This window comes from Amblyomma americanum, chromosome 6, assembly GCF_052857255.1.
Source record: "Amblyomma americanum isolate KBUSLIRL-KWMA chromosome 6, ASM5285725v1, whole genome shotgun sequence".
Taxonomy (NCBI): Eukaryota; Metazoa; Arthropoda; class Arachnida; order Ixodida; family Ixodidae; genus Amblyomma; species Amblyomma americanum.
Genome location: NC_135502.1, coordinates 30,526,744 through 30,544,208, shown reverse-complemented (window position 1 = coordinate 30,544,208; position 17,465 = coordinate 30,526,744). Strand labels below are relative to the sequence as shown.

The 17,465-nt window shown below is 46.8% G+C and overlaps 1 protein-coding gene and 1 long non-coding RNA gene across 2 annotated transcripts in view; both read left to right on the top strand.

Moving 5' to 3' along the window:
• LOC144095188 (uncharacterized) overlaps positions 1-17,465 on the top strand; it is a 38,420-nt gene that overhangs the window by 16,326 nt on the left and 4,629 nt on the right. Inside the window, exon 6 of the mRNA XM_077628974.1 lies at positions 16,659-16,859. Coding sequence (XP_077485100.1) covers positions 16,659-16,859 — 201 coding nt within the window. The remainder of the gene's footprint in view (positions 1-16,658; positions 16,860-17,465) is intronic.
• LOC144136547 (uncharacterized) lies at positions 9,144-14,020 on the top strand. The gene is made up of 3 exons (XR_013315631.1): positions 9,144-9,171; positions 9,800-9,962; positions 13,679-14,020. It is a non-coding gene; the product is annotated as an uncharacterized LOC144136547 (long non-coding RNA).

The window sequence follows — 17,465 nt, the reverse complement described above, 5'->3', positions numbered from 1 at the left end:
ATCCACTGAATTTAAGATCTCCATGTGCCAGAGCATATTAAAAATGTTACACATATGCATGCATGTTAAATTTTGTGTCATTTGTGCTTGTACTGTGTAAAGAAAGCAAAATGTCATGCCATTGTGTACCGTGGATCTCAACAATGCGGGATGGACGGTTTCATGACGCACGCGGGAAAGGACGAAAGACCGTTATCATTGTCAGTTCATCGCTTCGCATAGGGCCTTATATCTGTCCGATATTTTTTACCTCTAGACGTGGAACTGTATTGGTAAACCGTATTCACCGGCAAAACCCATCTCAAGCAGTTTTGTTGGGATAACGTATGCACTACATGCTACCAGGGAGTAAAGTCGTTTTCAAGGCGAGGAAGGGCCGAACATTTGACGCGTTTTATTCTCCAGGCACTGTTTAGGCTGTAAGCAGTGTTTCAGGCGATGATTGCCACAGTGCAGTTGAACAAAAAACACGTGGCACTGCCCTAAGCACAGTAATGCGACGGTATGCGGCTAGACGTGCATGGCGACACAATTGCATGCGTACCTCTACCCTCCATTTGGTAACGTATATAGTTTCGCGGAAAACCTGTACGCAACCTCTGCGGGTTGTGTCTGCCAAAAATCAGCAGAACGTAGACATGTTCGTCTGTGCGAGGGTGTGCCACCTGTCTGTGGCATCCGTTGACGAACGTAAACATCATAACAGAGCTGTGCAAGTTTCACTAGTTGTGGACGCTTCTGGAAGGCAGTGGTTCTGCTCCTATTAAAATCTGGCGGTTCGGCGAAGAACAGCTACATTCGGAGACAATCGTCAATAAGAAGTGGGCTTTTCTCAAGCATCGGTGATTTTGATATTTTTTTTAGGGGCTGTGAACTCTTCCTGAGTAAGTTGTACGGTATTCACTTAGTGCTGTCGTCGTCCATTATTCGTTTCCATCGCTGAAGCAAAATTGCTTTCAAACACGTAGCGCTTTATAGGTATTGGAACAACTTATGTTCATGAAGTTATTATCTTTGCATATGCGGCTGCCATATGGCTGCTGAAAAATAGGGGCACATTGTAACCTTCTGCAAATACAAAGAAAGGGTTTTAAGCTATGTTTGTATACATGCCGTGTTTAACAACCTGAAATTGTATTTAACTAATTTGTTGAGGAAAAGATGAGCCTTTATGCACCAGAAAACTGAGCCACATTGCAGGAATGCCAGCCTCCTTTAAACTAGCGACTAAGCTGTTAATGTTTAGTCCTGTATGTATTCATGGACATTATTTCTTCCAAACGAAGTAGAAGTTTTCCTCATGCAATGGAGCTAGTAATCATGGCTATGAAGAGATGTGTTACTTGTCTCTGTGATACCGTTATTAGATTTTTCAGGAAAGGCAAGCCACGGCAGTCTTGAGTGAATGTCGCAAGTATTTTATGTATGTGATGAAAATCACAAATAAATGTGCGTCTCTTTTTCAGCCTTGAATCGTGCTTGCGGAGCGCTTTTAGTTTTGTTCATTGCTTGTTACTGCTCAAGCAATGAGTATTTTGGGGCAGCATGAGTCGCAAGAGATTCCCATTAGCCGCAGGATTTCGAGAATCAAACATCAACTATGTCCGACGATTTGAACTCCACCCCTTTGAGCAGGTTGGTGAAACAGGACCATGTGAAACGGACAACACAGTCGCTGTGTGCTGTCATGTGTAGCAACGAGCAGTACTCTGTCCCTAACTTCTTAACAGAGAAAACCCCCTGCTTGTCCCTAGGACTTACCACAGAGGCTATGAGAACTACGTAGACGTTAGCTGCCACACCAGGCGGTTATAATGGTCACTTCTCGCAAGTGGTCTTGCTTTTATAAGCATGGTCATGCTGTTCCTCTTCTCTGCTCAAGCTGTTCATAACTCCCCAAACAGAAAACTTCTTTTTTGCTTCTTACTGTAGTCTCTAAATTAGCTTTGTAATAAGCTTTGTCGGCGTGGTACGTAATTATTAAAAACTTCGTTCTTCTGCCGGCATCTGCGGAGTGTTACTTGGATTTTCACTGTGCGGGTCTCGGAATAGACGGTTTCAAGGGGCACGAGAGAAAAGAAGAAGAACCGGCGTCATTGTCAATTTATCGCTTCGCAGAGCGTCTTGTACCTATCCGATTTTTTTTTATTAGAAGTGGAGCAGTAATTGTAAACCGTCTTCAAGATAAAAACTCATTGGTGACATATTATGTTAGGATATAACCGAAAAATTATATACTACCAGGCAGTAAAATCGGCTTGAAGATGAGAAAAGGCCGAGCATTTGCTGCGTTTGCCCTCCTAGCATTCCTTGTACAATCAGCTCAGTGTCTCAGGCGATGTTTGCTAAAGTGCATGTAAACGAACAGATGCTTGACACTACGCTAAGCACAATAGTGCGATGCTGTGTGGCTAGATGTGCATGACAACAGGCCAGCTTGCATACCTCTACTCTCCCCTGGGTAAACTATAATTTCGCGGAAAACGTGTACGCGACCTCTGTGGGCTGTGTGGACCACAGGATGTGCCGAACATCGGCAGCACGAACACTTGATTGTCTGTGCGGGGTTTAAAACCTAAAAGCGGCATCCGTTGACGAAGGTTCAAGTCATAAAAGAAAAGCAGCAAGCATTACCAGCTCTCAGCGCATCCGGCAGGTGGTGGCTCAGCCCCTATTAAAACCTTGTGTTTGGCGGTAAACAGCTACATTCAGAGACAGTCGTCGGCATTTACTTGTTTCCAGGGTGTTGAAAATGGGTTGCAAGCCCCAAGGGTAGCGTTGGCCTGGCGGCCTGGGGCAAAGCTGGAAACATCCGAAGGTCCCGGCAAAGGATGAGTCGACTGTCAACAGAACAACTTGTTTATTCTGGCATCGCAAAAGAGCAGCCGGTCAGGGCGACCACGTTACTCGAAGGAAGAAATCGAAGTCTCTCTTTGGCGTCCAGCGCAGCTGCCTTTATACCCACGGAGTCGAGGGCAAGAAGGAACGCTCGGGATGAGGCGCCCGCTACGGCGACGCTCAGACATGTTCAGACGTGACGTGCGCGTCCGCCGGGCCGGCGCCGGTCAGACCTCCTCGCCTCCCAGTTGGGGAGCTCCTCTCTCCGGCTGCCGCGCTTTGACAAGCGTGGGCACCAACATGCACACACACACACGCACACACGACGACACGTGGCACTGAAACCTGCCTGGACGCGCTTGGCGGGAGGCGTTGCGGCAGCGATGAACGGGCCCAAAATGACCGCCACTTTGAACGAAGCCCCGGCGTCCGTTGCATCCGCGCCGGCTATACCGCGCGTCGTAGGCGAAACGTAACAGACCGCCCCGCCGGGAGAAGGAGATCCCGATGGTCAGGGGACTGCATCCGCTGTCCAGAGGGATGTCGCTCGATGATGCTCATAATCGAAACCGGTCGTCCCTCGACGTTGCTTGAGCGCAGCGCACAGAGAAGGCCTCGTTCTCAGGTTCAGGATCACACAGGGCACTGCAAAGTGACTTCGGGAGAGTTGCCATTTTTGTGCTCGTTCCCAGCAAGCGTTAGAACTACGCCGAAACGCAACCGCTCAGTCAGCAAGCACGAGACAACCCTCACTAAGCTCTGCCAGGCTCTTTCCCCTTTTATACTACTGCCTAGTTCCTTACAGTAGTCAAGCAGCACTCAGAACGCGTCCACAAATTGGAAAATTGCACTAGAAAGCACTCACTTTGAAACACTAAACAAAAGCAATATGTTAAAAATCCTGCCTCAGGAAGAAAGCATCAGTAAAAAACAACTTTGAGGCGGATTCCCACGTTAGGGGCTTCGACTTAAGCCATCGGCGTTACCGTTGAGACTCCCCTTTTTGTAACGCACCTCAAAGGAATATTGTTGCAAAGCGAGGCTCCAGCGCAGGAGGCGGCCATTTTTGGGAGAGATGGTCTGCAGCCATTGGAGAGGGCAGTGATCCGTCTCAATGATAAACCTCGAGCCGGCTAGGTAGCATGACAATTTCTGAACGGCCCACACGAGACACGCACACTCTTTCTCGGTGGCGCTGTACGCCTGCACACGACAGGTCAGCTTACGACTAGCATACAGGACGGGGTGTTCCACTTCTCCATTGTCCCTTTGGCACAGTACAACGCCCATGCCTCGCTCACTAGCATCGCACTGAACAACGAACCCTTTCGTGTAGTCTGGCGATCGTAGCACAGGCTGGCTTGTTAGGGCGCTCTTTAGGGCGCTGAAAGCTCTTTCCTTTGTCTCGCTCCAGACAACTGTTTGGGGCTCTGTTTTTCTTAGAGCATCCGTCAGGGGAGCCGCGATATCGGAGTACCTGGGGATGTACCTCTGATAGTAGCCGGCGACACCTAAGAACGACCGAATATCGGTCTTCGTGCGCGGTTGCGGGAAGTCTCGCACAGCGGCCACCTTTATTTCAGAGGGGCGGCGACGACCCTGTCCAATCACGTGACCGAGGTAGACAACCTCGGCCTGTGCTAATTGGCACTTGGGAGCCTTGACTGTCAAGCACGCTTCGCGCAGGCGGGTTAGCACTGCCCGCAAGTGTGCCATATGCTCAGACCAGGATGCGGAGAATATCGCTACGTCGTCTAAATACGGTAAAGCGAATTCTTCCTGTCCCCGCAACACTTTGTCCATGAGGTTTGAAAAGCAGTATGGCGCGTTCTTCAAACCAAAACTCAAAACTTTAGGACGGAATGTTCCCATTGGTGAAATGAACGCCGCATACCTACTAGCCTCTTCTGTAAGTGGAACCTGCCAATAACCCCTGACAAGATCTAGGGTGGAAATAATCTGAGCGCTACTAACTTTCTCAAGGCGCTCCTCGATGTTAGGGATCGGATAAATTTGATCCTTAGTGATGGAATTAAGCCTGCGGTAGTCGACGCAAGGACGAGCTTCCTTGCCCGGTACCTCAACTAAAATCAAAGGGGAGGTATAATCACTCTCACCCGCCTCAATAACACCGAGCTGTAGCATTTTCTTTACCTCAGCCTCCATAATATCGCGCTGGCGAGGTGACACCCGGTACGCCTTGGATCGTACTGGCTCTGGGGAGGTAAGTTCTATATCATGAGTAAGGACAGAAGTCCTACCAGGCCTCTCAGAGAACTGACCTTGAAACTCTTGTAAGAGTTGGTGTAGTTCGGTTTTCTGCTCAGCCGACAGCGGTGCTTTAATGATTAAGTCACTAATGACCTGATCAGTGTCTTCCCTGTTCGTCACTGAGCCTAGTCCCGGAAGCTCGATCGGAAGCTCTTCGGGAACGTTTACCATCATACACACCACTGCTTCCCGTTGTCTATAGGGTTTGAGCAGATTACAGTGGTAAACTTGCTGTGCTTTCCGTTTTCCTGGCAGACTCACCACGTAGTTAACATCCGACAGTTTTTGAACAATCCGTGCTGGGCCCTCCCACTGCACGTCGAGTTTGTTTTTTAGCGATGTGCGCAATATCATTACCTCATCGCCCACCTCAAAACGACGGGCCCTGGCTGTCCGATCATAATAAACCTTGTCCCTCTGCTGGGCCTTTGCCATTGCTTCACCTGACAGCTCCTGTGCCCTTCTTAAGCGTTCGAGGAGACTAAGAACGTACTCGACCACGACTGGGTCGTCGCCCCTGCCTTCCCACGAGTCTCGAAGCATGCGAAGCGGAGACCGCAGCGAGCGACCGTACACCAGCTCAGCTGGCGAAAACCCCGTAGCCGCATGCGGCGCTGTCCTTAATGCAAACATCACCCCAGGCAGACACAGCTCCCAATCACTTTGTTGCTCAAAACACAATGCTCTCAACACGCGCTTCATGACGGAGTGGAGCTTCTCAACGGAATTCGACTGTGGGTGGTGCACTGAGCTGTGTAACAGCTTTACCCCACACCTTTCGAGAAAGGCTGTCGTCAAAGCGCTAGTAAACACTGTGCCCTGATCTGACTGGATTTCCGCAGGAAAACCAACTCGCGCAAATATGGACAGTAGTGCATTGACTATCTCAACTGAGCTGAGTTCTTTAAGCGGCACTGCTTCAGGGAACTTTGTCGCTGGGCAGATCACAGTCAAAATGTGTCTGTACCCCGTGGCTGTTACCGGCAGAGGTCCCACTGTACCAATAACGAGCCGTCTAGAAGGCTCCGTAATGATAGATACCAACTTCAACGGCGCCCTCGATTTGTCCCCTGGTTTGCCAACCCGCTGACAGGTGTCACATGTCCTCACAAAGTGTTCTACGTCACGAAAACACCCTGGCCAATAGTACTCTTGCAAGAGACGGTCCTTAGTCTTCTTAACTCCTAGGTGTCCGGACCACGAACCGCCATGCGACAAGCGCAACAGATCCTGACGGTAACACTGAGGCACGATCAGCTGATCGAACTCCACTCCTCTGCGGTCTAGATACTTCCGGTACAGGACCCCACCTCTTTCCACAAAACGAGCATTTTTCTTGGCGATACCTTCCTTGACATTGCAGCGCATGTTTACTAGGCTGCCATCCTTTTTTTGCTCGGCTATCAAAGCCGACCGGCTGACTTTTAGCAACCTGTTAAGTCCATCGGACGTAGGCGCGATGAGCAAATCTGCAGATAGCTCTTCTAACTTTCCCGTGTCGGGCATTTCCTCTCCAGTACCTGGTGCCTTCAACGCTACAGGCTCAATTTTATTCAGTTCGGACGTGCTCTGAGTATCAGCTTGCTGCGCCTCCGACCCTTTCTCATTGTTCGACGTCGGCCCCGCAACTACCGCCTTTGCAGCGAGCTCCCGAACTCTCGATCTGGTTAAGGCCTGAACGCTAGCCTCACCAAACAAAAGCCCCTTCTCGCGCAGGAGGTGATCGGACCTGTTCGAAAATAGGTACGGGTACTGGGGGGGCAGCATAGATGACACTGCGGCCTCCGTCTCAATTGCTCCGAAAGGTCCTTCAATAAGCACTTTTGCTACGGGCAGACACACGCTATGAGCTTCCACGGCTTGCTTGATCCATGCGCACTCGCCCGTGAACATATCGGGTTCTACGTAAGAGGGGTGAACTACATCCATTGTAGCTGCGGAATCACGAAGCACTCGGCACTCTTTCCCGTTCACGAGGAAGTCTCGCATGTAAGGCTCGAGAAGCTTCATGTTCTCGTCAGTGCTACATAATGACAAAAACACGACTTTTGTTTTTGTTTCTGGACACTGCGCCGAAAAGTGACCCGGCTTCTGGCACGTATAACACACGCGCGCTTGCCTCGTCTCGAACCGCTTTCTGCGTTCGGCTTCGGCTGCCGCCGTCTCCTTACGTTCGGTCGGACTGCTTTCACTCGCATCCGCACTACGTGTGTCCCCCCTTGCTCTCATGGGTGTGAACTTCGGCCTCTCAGACTTGGAGCCAAATTCACCCTTTTGACCGTCCTTAGCTCCGCGAGCCCGACGCGTCACAAACTCCTCGGCTAGCTCGACGGCTTTAGCCACTGTACTAACGTCTGGCCTATCCAAGACCCAGTACCGCACGTTCTCAGGTAACCGACTATAAAACTGTTCCAGCCCGAAACACTGCAGAATTTTCTCGTGGTCACCAAACGCTTTCTCTTCTTTGAGCCACTCCTGCATGTTTGACATAAGCCTGTAGGCAAACTCTGTATATGACTCATTTCTGCCTTTTTCATTTTCCCGAAACTTCCGACGGAACGCCTCCGCTGACAGCCTGTACTTTTTTAGCAGACTCGATTTCACTTGGTCGAAATCCTCTGCCTCCTCTCTCTTCAAGCGAGCGACTACGTCGGCCGCCTCGCCGGGTAACAAAGTGAGCAAGCGCTGTGGCCACGTTTCCCGAGAGAACCCCTGCTTCTCGCACGTTCGCTCAAAGTTAACCAGGAACAAACCAATGTCCTCTCCAAGCTTAAACGGCCGCATCAGGTCAGTCATTTTGAACGATACTCGTTCTCCTGCACCGTGTGCCTGACTTCCATTACGAGCGCGTTCCATCTCTACCTCGAGACGCTTCATTTCCAAAGCGTGTTGACGGTCGCGCTCTTCTTTCTCTTTTTGTTCTTTACGTTCGCGCTCGTCTTTCTCTTTTTGCTCTTTACGTTCGCGCTCGTCTTTTTGCTCCCTCTCCTCAATGGTCTCAAGGCATTCCGACAGCTCGTCATCCTCAGCCTCCAACTCAAGAATAGCCCATAGCAGTTCTGGTTTTCTGAGTTTGTCTGAGACATCCAGACCCAACTCTCTTGCAAGCTCCAGCAATTTCGGTTTGCGCAACGACTTCAAATCCATGGCTGCTCCGAATGCTGCTTTCTCTACTGCCTACTATTGTCTTGCCGCAAACTAACCCGGCAGCAACGACAACACAATTACCAGCTCTGTTTCTGACACTAACAAAAGCCTGGCAAAACTCAGAAGAAGAAAGTCCCGCAATCACCAAACCTCGCAGCCAAGAATTCAGCGCAGTCGTTCCGCTGCAGGCAACCAGTCATCACACAGGGCTCGTTGCACTGCTCCCGGATGGTCGTTGAGCCGCTCAGCATACAGTTGACCGCATATCTTCGCTGCTGGCCTCCGTTGTCGCGACCTCACCGCTGGCAACCAGTTGTTGCAAATGGGTTGCAAGCCCCAAGGGTAGCGTTGGCATGGCGGCCTGCGGCAAAGCTGGAAACATCCGAAGGTCCCGGCAAAGGATGAGTCGACTGGCAACAGAACAACTTGTTTATTCTGGCATCGCAAAAGAGCAGCCGGTCAGGGCGACCACGTTACTCGAAGGAAGAAATCGAAGTCTCTCTTTGGCGTCCGGCGCAGCTGCCTTTATACCCACGGAGTCGAGGGCAAGAAGGAACGCTCGGGATGAGGCGCCCGCTACGGCGACGCTCAGACATGTTCAGACGTGACGTGCGCGTCCGCCGGGCCGGCGCCGGTCAGACCTCCTCGCCTCCCAGTTGGGGAGCTCCTCTCTCCGGCTGCCGCGCTTTGACAAGCGTGGGCACCAACATGCACACACACACACGCACACACGACGACACGTGGCACTGAAACCTGCCTGGACGCGCTTGGCGGGAGGCGTTGCGGCAGCGATGAACGGGCCCAAAATGACCGCCACTTTGAACGAAGCCCCGGCGTCCGTTGCATCCGCGCCGGCTATACCGCGCGTCGTAGGCGAAACGTAACAAGGGAGAAGTGACCTTTAAGCAAGCACCGGTGAGTTCGAACTTTCTTTTGGGGCTGTGAACTGTTCCTGACCTTTTTGAACGGCTTTGACTTAGTACTGCCGTCCTCCATTGTTTGTTTTCACTGCTAAAGTAGGTTTCTTTTGAAACGAACATGTAGCGCTTTGTAGCTATTGGAACAAAGTGCCTTCTGAACCTATTTTATTTACATATACGGCTGTTATATAGCCGCTTAAAATTAGGGCCACAGTGTTGCTTCTAAAAAATAGAAGGAAAGGGCTTGATGCTACGGATATCAGTATGAAATCTTTTCTGAGCCTGAAATTTTTGGATGAAAAGATTTCGTTCTGAAAACATGAGCCGTCCGTGTACCACAAAATTGGCCATTTGGTACAAAATATCAGGCTCCTCCAAGTTAGCGACTGAGCTATTTGTGATGTGTCCTGTATTCATGGACAGTATTTCCTCCGAATGACGTAACAGTTTGCCTCATGCGAAGATGCTATTATGCTAGATGCTAGACATGTGCAGCTATTGTCTGTGAAAGTTTTATTAGTATATTTCTCGGCAAACAGCTAGCCACGGCATTCTGTATTGTATGCCGCAAGTGATTTAGGCCTGTGTCGAAAATCATAAATAAATTCGAATTTTTTTTACAGCCATGGACCATGCCCCCACAACGCTCTTGTTTTTCTTCGTTGCTTGTTACTGCTCAAGCAATGAGTATTTTGTGGCGGGAGGAGTCGCAAGCGGTTCTGAGCAGCCTTTGGAGAACCAAATGTCAACTATGGTCAACGATTCTAACTCCGCTTCTTTGAGCAGGTATGTAAACGACAACTAACTGAAAAGGACACTACAGTCGCTGTCTGTTGTCGTGTGTAGCAACCAACAGTCCTCCACCCGTAACATTTTATTTCAGAGAAAACACCCTGCTTTTCGCCAGGACTTCGAAAAGCAGCTACGTGAACAACGTAGATCTCCACTGCCAACCCTGGCGACCACAATGTTCCCTTCACCCAAGTTGTCATGCTTTTCTAAGCATCGCCCGGCGTTTGCTCATCTCTGTTCAACCTGTTGATAACGCCACAAACGGACAGTATGTTCCGTACTTCTTAACGAGTTCGTCTAAATTAGCTCTGTAATATTAACTTCAGAAAGATCTATTTGCCCACCTAGACAGCCAATCCTTAAAACTGTTTGAGCTAACGGGCCACTTTTGTCAAAAAAGTTTCATTGCAGACCTAGCATAGTAGCATTTAGAAGTACCAATGTCTTCAGCGGCGGATGCCAGGAAACACTGGTTGACAAACTTTATTCTCTCGTGACCCACGGTACATATGAAGGAGTACAACGTGACTGAATACAATTTATCTCGAAAACTCAAACCAGCCTACGCGATTTCACCTGCCTTAGGAATAGGCAAGGAGACTGCACAAGGCATATTGATTGGTTTTTCATGCGGCGTATTTCAAGTGCCGTGGATCACAGTTACATTTATGCTAGTATTCTAGGAGGTAAACAGAAGTCGTTTGGAAAATGATATTACAAAAATACTCCCAGAAATTTTCGCTTGCTGTCTAGGCGAAATAGTGAAAGGTACCATTTCGCTTTTAAGCACCGTACTTCATGTCCTTACATTCACACGATGCACGGAGAGGTGGCGCGATGCATTAAAGTAAAGAATGGCATTGTGTTACTGGAATGGCAGGCAACCACCCGCACCGATATCTTCTAAGACTATCGTCTTAACTTATATATGCTCTCCGCATCCGTCTTCCTTTATGTTTCCTAATGTGCCGCTTCACATTCTGGGACGCGTTCATTACAGTGTGTTCTCTGCCTGAAAAGAAAATTCCGTCGTTTTAGAGAATAACCTTCGTGCTTGAGTGGTAAGACGGCTTTCACGGAAATAAGTGCAGTTAATGTCATCTTCAGGGTCAAGGAAAACTGACTGCGAAAAGGATATAGTGAGACATTGGTGACGTGGTTGGCAAACTTTAATGAAGTGTGCTCGCCGTTTGCTGGAGAAACATGTGACTTATAGTCGAGCCTTCACCTTCATCTCTGCTGCATAGCATGTCTGTACATTCAAAACTGCAAGTTTGAACTCTGCTCTGACTCTGGTGAGCACCAGGCGATGATCTCACGCTCTTTCATGACCACTGGACATTATTCGCTATGTTTGCGTGATCGTTGTGGTCCTTCTGCTTATGTATGAAAAACAAGCTTTGGCTCATTAGAAAAAACAAAATTTAAGAAATGGCGCAGCAACTGTCTCACATATCGATGGGCACCCGAACCACGCCTCAAGTAATGAAAGGGATAAAGTAGGGAGTGAAAGAAGAAAGTAAGGAAGATGTGCCATAGCGGAGCCTCATGAAGGCTGCTCTGGCTCAGAGATAAGGCAAGCGCTTCGGCGGTTCAGGGAAATTCTGGACTTTTATTGCGAACGGCACCGGCTTTTCCTGGTCCCTGCTATTGGCCCGAATAAAGCGGTTGAACGAACTATCAGGCGCCTGCCGACCAACACTTTGTTGTGTCCCGCAATAGCAAAACATTTTTACCCCAAAATCGATGGGCTCTGCCCTAACTGTGGCGAAGTGTCCGATAATTTTCCTATTGTTTGGGCCTGCCAGAAGAATCCTTTCCTTCCCTCAAACCCTTCATTTTTCCGAGAGGCATGGGAGGCAGCCCTGCTCAATTGCTCGGGGCTGGAGTCTCCAAAGGCTCTAGTAGAGGGCTCGTCCAATGGCGTCCCGCACTAAGGACTCCACCTATTGAAAGGGAAATTTGGGCCTGCAAACTCTCTTCACTAAATGAAGTTTTCACCGCCACCACCAACACCATCGTAAAAAAAGAAAAAAACTTATTAGGAGCATAAATATTTTTACGTTTATACGGTATGCATTGCCAATAACAACAGTTGCTGATACAGAGGTCGATATGCCTGTTTAAAACATTTTCTGGGACTATTTAGGGCTCAGCAGGCGATATCTATAGCAACATCATTTGGCTAAAAAATGGCCTTTATGTAAGCACTTGCATTTAAATTCACAGGGTTTCGTCGTCGTTTTTTGCATTCCTGGTCGCAGCGGAACACACACTTCGGTCGTTCTGTACATGTGTTTTGCCCTCTGTACGACTGCAGTAGCAAAAGACGTAGTGCATAAAAATGTAATTTTGATCTACTTGTCCGTTTGCGTGAAGTTCTTAAAAAAAACTGTAGCGGAAAAAATAACGGCTGCTTCTACACCGTTTTGGTGAAATGTTTATCTCAGCATCGTTCGATCGGTACTTGGCTCCTGTGGATAGATTTTTAGAACCGGCTCTCTAAAATAAGACCAGAAACGTCACAAATTACGGGAATTAGCGGCTCAATAGCGTCCCGTCAAATTCAGAAAACAGATGTATATTCATCACACTTATTGCGCCTTCAAATTTCGTGAAGTGTGCAAAATTTGTTCGAGTCGCGCTTAGTAATTCTTTAGTTTCAGTTATTCAAAGCTAATCGTAATCGCCAAAAAAACCACCCACGGCTGTATGACACTGTTCGCCAAACCTTCATTGGTAGCGTTTTCGCGATTACCGGTAACTTTCAACGACGAAAACTAAAAGAGTCCTACTAAGCGCAGCTCAAAGATACCTTGCACACTTAATGACATTTGCATGTGCCACAAATGTGATAAATATGCATGTGTTTTGTCAGTTAAATAGAAGAATGTTGAGCCAATAATATGCGTTATTTGTGTCTTTTTTTGTCTTTTAAACAGCACTGGTTCTAAATAACTAGCTACTGGCGCCAAAAACCGGTCGGCACATACCGAGATAAACATTTCACCAAAGCGCTGCAGAAGCAGCCGATATTATTTTAAGCAACAGTTTTTTCTATGAACTTCCCGCAAGCGGGCAAGTCGAAGAAGAGTAGAGTTTTATGCACTACCTCTTTTGCACTCTGCTCTCATATCACCGATTCTGTCATTAACAAAGCAAACCTTTGAAACGTAAATGCATTTATCTTTCTAGTGAGCCAGAACTCGTTTTTTTATGATAAGCGGAATACAGCGATCGCGCAAACATTGAGAAAAATTGATAGTGGCCGCGAAAGCGCGGAAGCCTCGCCTTAAGGCTTTTTTTCGGCACAAGTTCCTGTTTTAACCTTTACTGTGCTGTTGGTGTGACTTATTATTGCTTTTTGCTCACACATAATGCTAAATAATGATATAACATAAAAAATATTCAATTTATGCAGTAAACGGACTTCTTTACATAGTTGCGAAAAAACAGAATTGTAAAGCAAATTTGCCAGGCACTTGATAAAGGCGTTTTAATATTTAGAGACCCGTTTCATATGAAAAGCTTTAGAACTATGGTTTGAAAAAGTTGTGATATTAGCTACGCGTAACTGTGTGCAATAAGTAAACTAAAGTTTTTGCAGCATACATACCATGTCTTAGAATTGCTGTTGCATTAGCTGTGCGTAGTTAAGTGCAATACATTGTTTTCTTACCGACTAATTGTTATGTTTTTCTTCATTGCAGTGTGCAGCCACGTATCGTTACCGACATACATTCCGGAGGCCGTCGGCTTGCCGAAGTTTCTGAAGATAAAAACACTAACGAAGTTGTCAGCTGCAATCTGCTAGGAGAGCAGTGAGTGGATCCACGATTGCGAGCACATTTATTACGAAATAACGAGTCAATTGATATTTGTTTCATTTTCACAACGCGATGCCTTCCTTTTCTTTCAGAAAAAAAGAAAGCATGTCAGATCGAATATATTACGTTTATTTAATTATTAAACTCAGATATTGTCGGGTTATTTTATTGATTGTGTGTAGTGCACGTGTGCGACAAAGACCATTACACTAAAAAAGAAAAATGACACCAGACACCAAAAATAGGAAAGAACGAAAGGAAATCCTCCTGTGAAAGGAAATCACCGTAGCTAAGAGCGCACCGAAAAGGGCAGTGCTCTGACTAAAGCATAAAAAATGCCAAGCTGTACCAGAAACTACTTTCAGCATGCTTTAGAATATAGGCTCTAAAATAAGGATTATTTTAGCGAAACTTGGAGAAAACAAAAGAATAAAGATAAAACTCTTGAACGGCATTCTGAAGTTGAGGTAGTACTGAGGTCGAAAAAACGCTATATGCCGCACACCTGATGGCTGTATGCAGCACAGACAATAATACGTTTTAAATGCATACCTTTGAAATACGTGCGACGAGTCTTAATGGCTCTGCAATCAAAAGACGACTAGTCGTAGTTAACACCACGAAGCTGCTTCTGAGCACGAAATACGGCCACGTGTTTACACGAGGGCAGAACAAGAATCAACATGACCTCAAGAATGAAAGACTCAGAAAAGCTAAAGTTATGTTCACTCTTTTATTAAGACAGATGAAAAGCGCTTCCGTGCTGTTTGCAACTACGACAGTGTAAGAGCACATCAGGCGAAGTTAGAAAGCTGCCATACATTAAATTAAATTAAGCTTGTACGAGGCACCTAGCATATGTTATAATGAATCGCATGGATACATAAGAAGCGCCTGGCATCGTCTCCGCTGTGTTCTTCACGTGTTGTGAGCGGGGATGTAGAACATTATCTCATGCTCTGCGTTGTTTTAAAATTCCTTCAAGACTCCGATATGGACTCCAGATGGGGACAGCGGCAGCTGACTGTTGTAGGTTTCGTCTTCAGTGGTGTGGTGTAAAATAGTCACAGCACAGCAGCCAATCTATTTACAGAGAATAATAATTTAACCAAATCAAATGTGTGCTGTTATATAGTGAGAAAGATCTATGTGCGTTAGGACAAGAGAACTCGGTCATTCCAAGTCTGGCGATTGTACTGTCCTCCTATTCCGCGGAGGAATAACAACTTCCTCATTTCCTTATTGTAACTAACGTGATTTGTATCCTCTGCTGGTTCGCTGTAGTTAAAATGAACATTTTAAAATAAAATAAACAAGGAAGAATCACGTTCCTGCCGCACCTAGGTAGATAGTGCGACCTCATGGGAGATATCAGATATTTTATATGCCTTTGGTGTTTGCTATTGCTATACGACAGGTTACAACAAAAACGTGCAGTTGCCATCAATTTCCATCGGTCTTGCAGGGTAGTTGCTGAACTTGCCTGTAATTTACAAATGCTATATGTGAATATGTTAAACGTAAGATAACATTTCAGGGTGCATGTATCTCTTGTTAGACGAGATATTTTTTCTTCGACAGGACCCTCATTAAACTGGTCTTAGCGGTCATTCCGGCGGCGCAAGTCACAAATGTGTCGACAGAAGAAATGAACCAGTTGGTCAACACGTGCATGAACATACAACCAATGACAAGCGGATCTTCTATCTTGGACATCTTAGGCGACACACTACACAGCCTCGTTATATTCCCAGGTGAATAACGTTGCGTTAAACGACTGTCATGGAACCGGCTTTCGCAGATTAAAAATGCTGCGATTCCTTTAAAGTTGTATACGTTCAAGGAGTTTACATTTAAAATCTCCTACCAGGGGCCGATAGCTTAATTCTACACGTACTGATTGCATGCTTCTCGAACGCTGTAGATGCACAAAAACGGCTATTTTTACCGAAAAATGTTTTCGCGATATGATATTTAATTTTATAATTTTAACGATGGCTTGTAAAACAAGAAGTCGCAAAGTGTCAGTTTACTGCAACAGTGCTTCTCGATGTTAATGCATTTGGGGGTTCCGCAAAACAGCTTAATTAATAATCTAGAGCGCATTGCCGATGAGCGATGATAGCGGCCCCACAACTACCTCTATAGGCTTTAAAATGCATTAGCTGAAATTTAGTTCATATATAGAATGAGTATTTTGGTGCAAGTACCACCACTTTTCATCATAATTGTTTAAAGAGACACATTACCGCGAACTTTAGGAAGGCTAAGGTTGTTAAATGCGAATACGTAGGTCCCCGATCCTGTGGCTAGCATTTTGAACACCTTAGGCAAACATCTACGTACAGCGCTCTGGGAAGTGCTAGAGTACTAGAGCATTAAGATGTTTTTGCAAAGAACACAGTTCTACAAAAAAGGTGGCTCCAAGATCTTGTTCATTTAATGCTGGGATTTGAAACTGTAGTCGCCGAACTACATCACAAGTAGAAGCGGGTGGCTGATTTTTTGATCCTTTTATTGCTTCTTTTGTAAGTTCCACCTGACTAAAATTCACTTTTTGGCGCTCTTAGAGATGCAAAATCACTATGCAGAGTTTTAGTTTTCAAATGAGTGAAGGTTTTTAGCGCACATTTAAGCTTACGGCTCACTGCACCACGAAACTGGCCGTGAGTGATTTCAGACGTCATTTTGGACACACACAAAAAAAGTAACACACCAAAGTGATTGCCAAAAGTAAGCCACGCAATTCTATGGCATTTCACCCTGCAGGAAATTCACCTTCATGCTAATGACTTCTTTTTGCAATGCCGGCCCTCTCCTGGCGTGACGCTCTCAATGCGGTAGTCGGCAGACCTGCTTGCAGTAGTTCTTCATATCCTTGCCCATCAACACTTTGCACTGCAGGGACAAAATGGTATGGACCTGGCAACGTGGCCGAGAATGACAATGATTTGGGACAGGCTGCTGCCACGGACCGATGCTGCCGCAACCATGACAAGTCTGCTTCGAGCATTGCACCCTTCGAGACCGAGCACAATGTGACAAACTACAGGCCGTACCCAATGTGAGCTCATCACGTACCACCTCCTTATGATGAAATAAGGAATTAACTTTAGAGCATAAGTATAATGCACCATCAACCAGGCTTTTTAAGGCCGCAAACGCGATAATATATTTCCTTCGAATTTAGCTCGCAGAGGGAATTGGCTAGTCACAACGAAACAGATGTATTTATTAACATTTGTCAAGCACTTGCTTTGTGGGCTTTTTGATATCGATTTCGCTATAGGTGCTGTGCACAAATTTACGATTTTTTTTTCTACAGTGCATTGAGAGGGCTCAAACTAAGCTAGCATTGTTATTTGTTTTGCATGCTTTGAACGCATGATATAGAATACAGGCACTAAGTTCTGCAGATACCATTTTTGTTAGCTAGCAGTATCAGTCACGTCGTTTATACTATATTTCTAGGCCTTGTTAGAAATCTCCGCCGTCTAGAATAAGCGCCAGAGTCATGGCGTCCCCTGGAACCCGACGATAGAAATAAAGGCGCGGGTCCATCGTGCTGCGAGCAGCATTCCTGACTTCACCGGCAGCCCAGAAAGCGTCATGAAATGCGGGCATGAACTGCCCAACCCGGGAAATCGCTTGTCGGTTATGTTTATTTGTT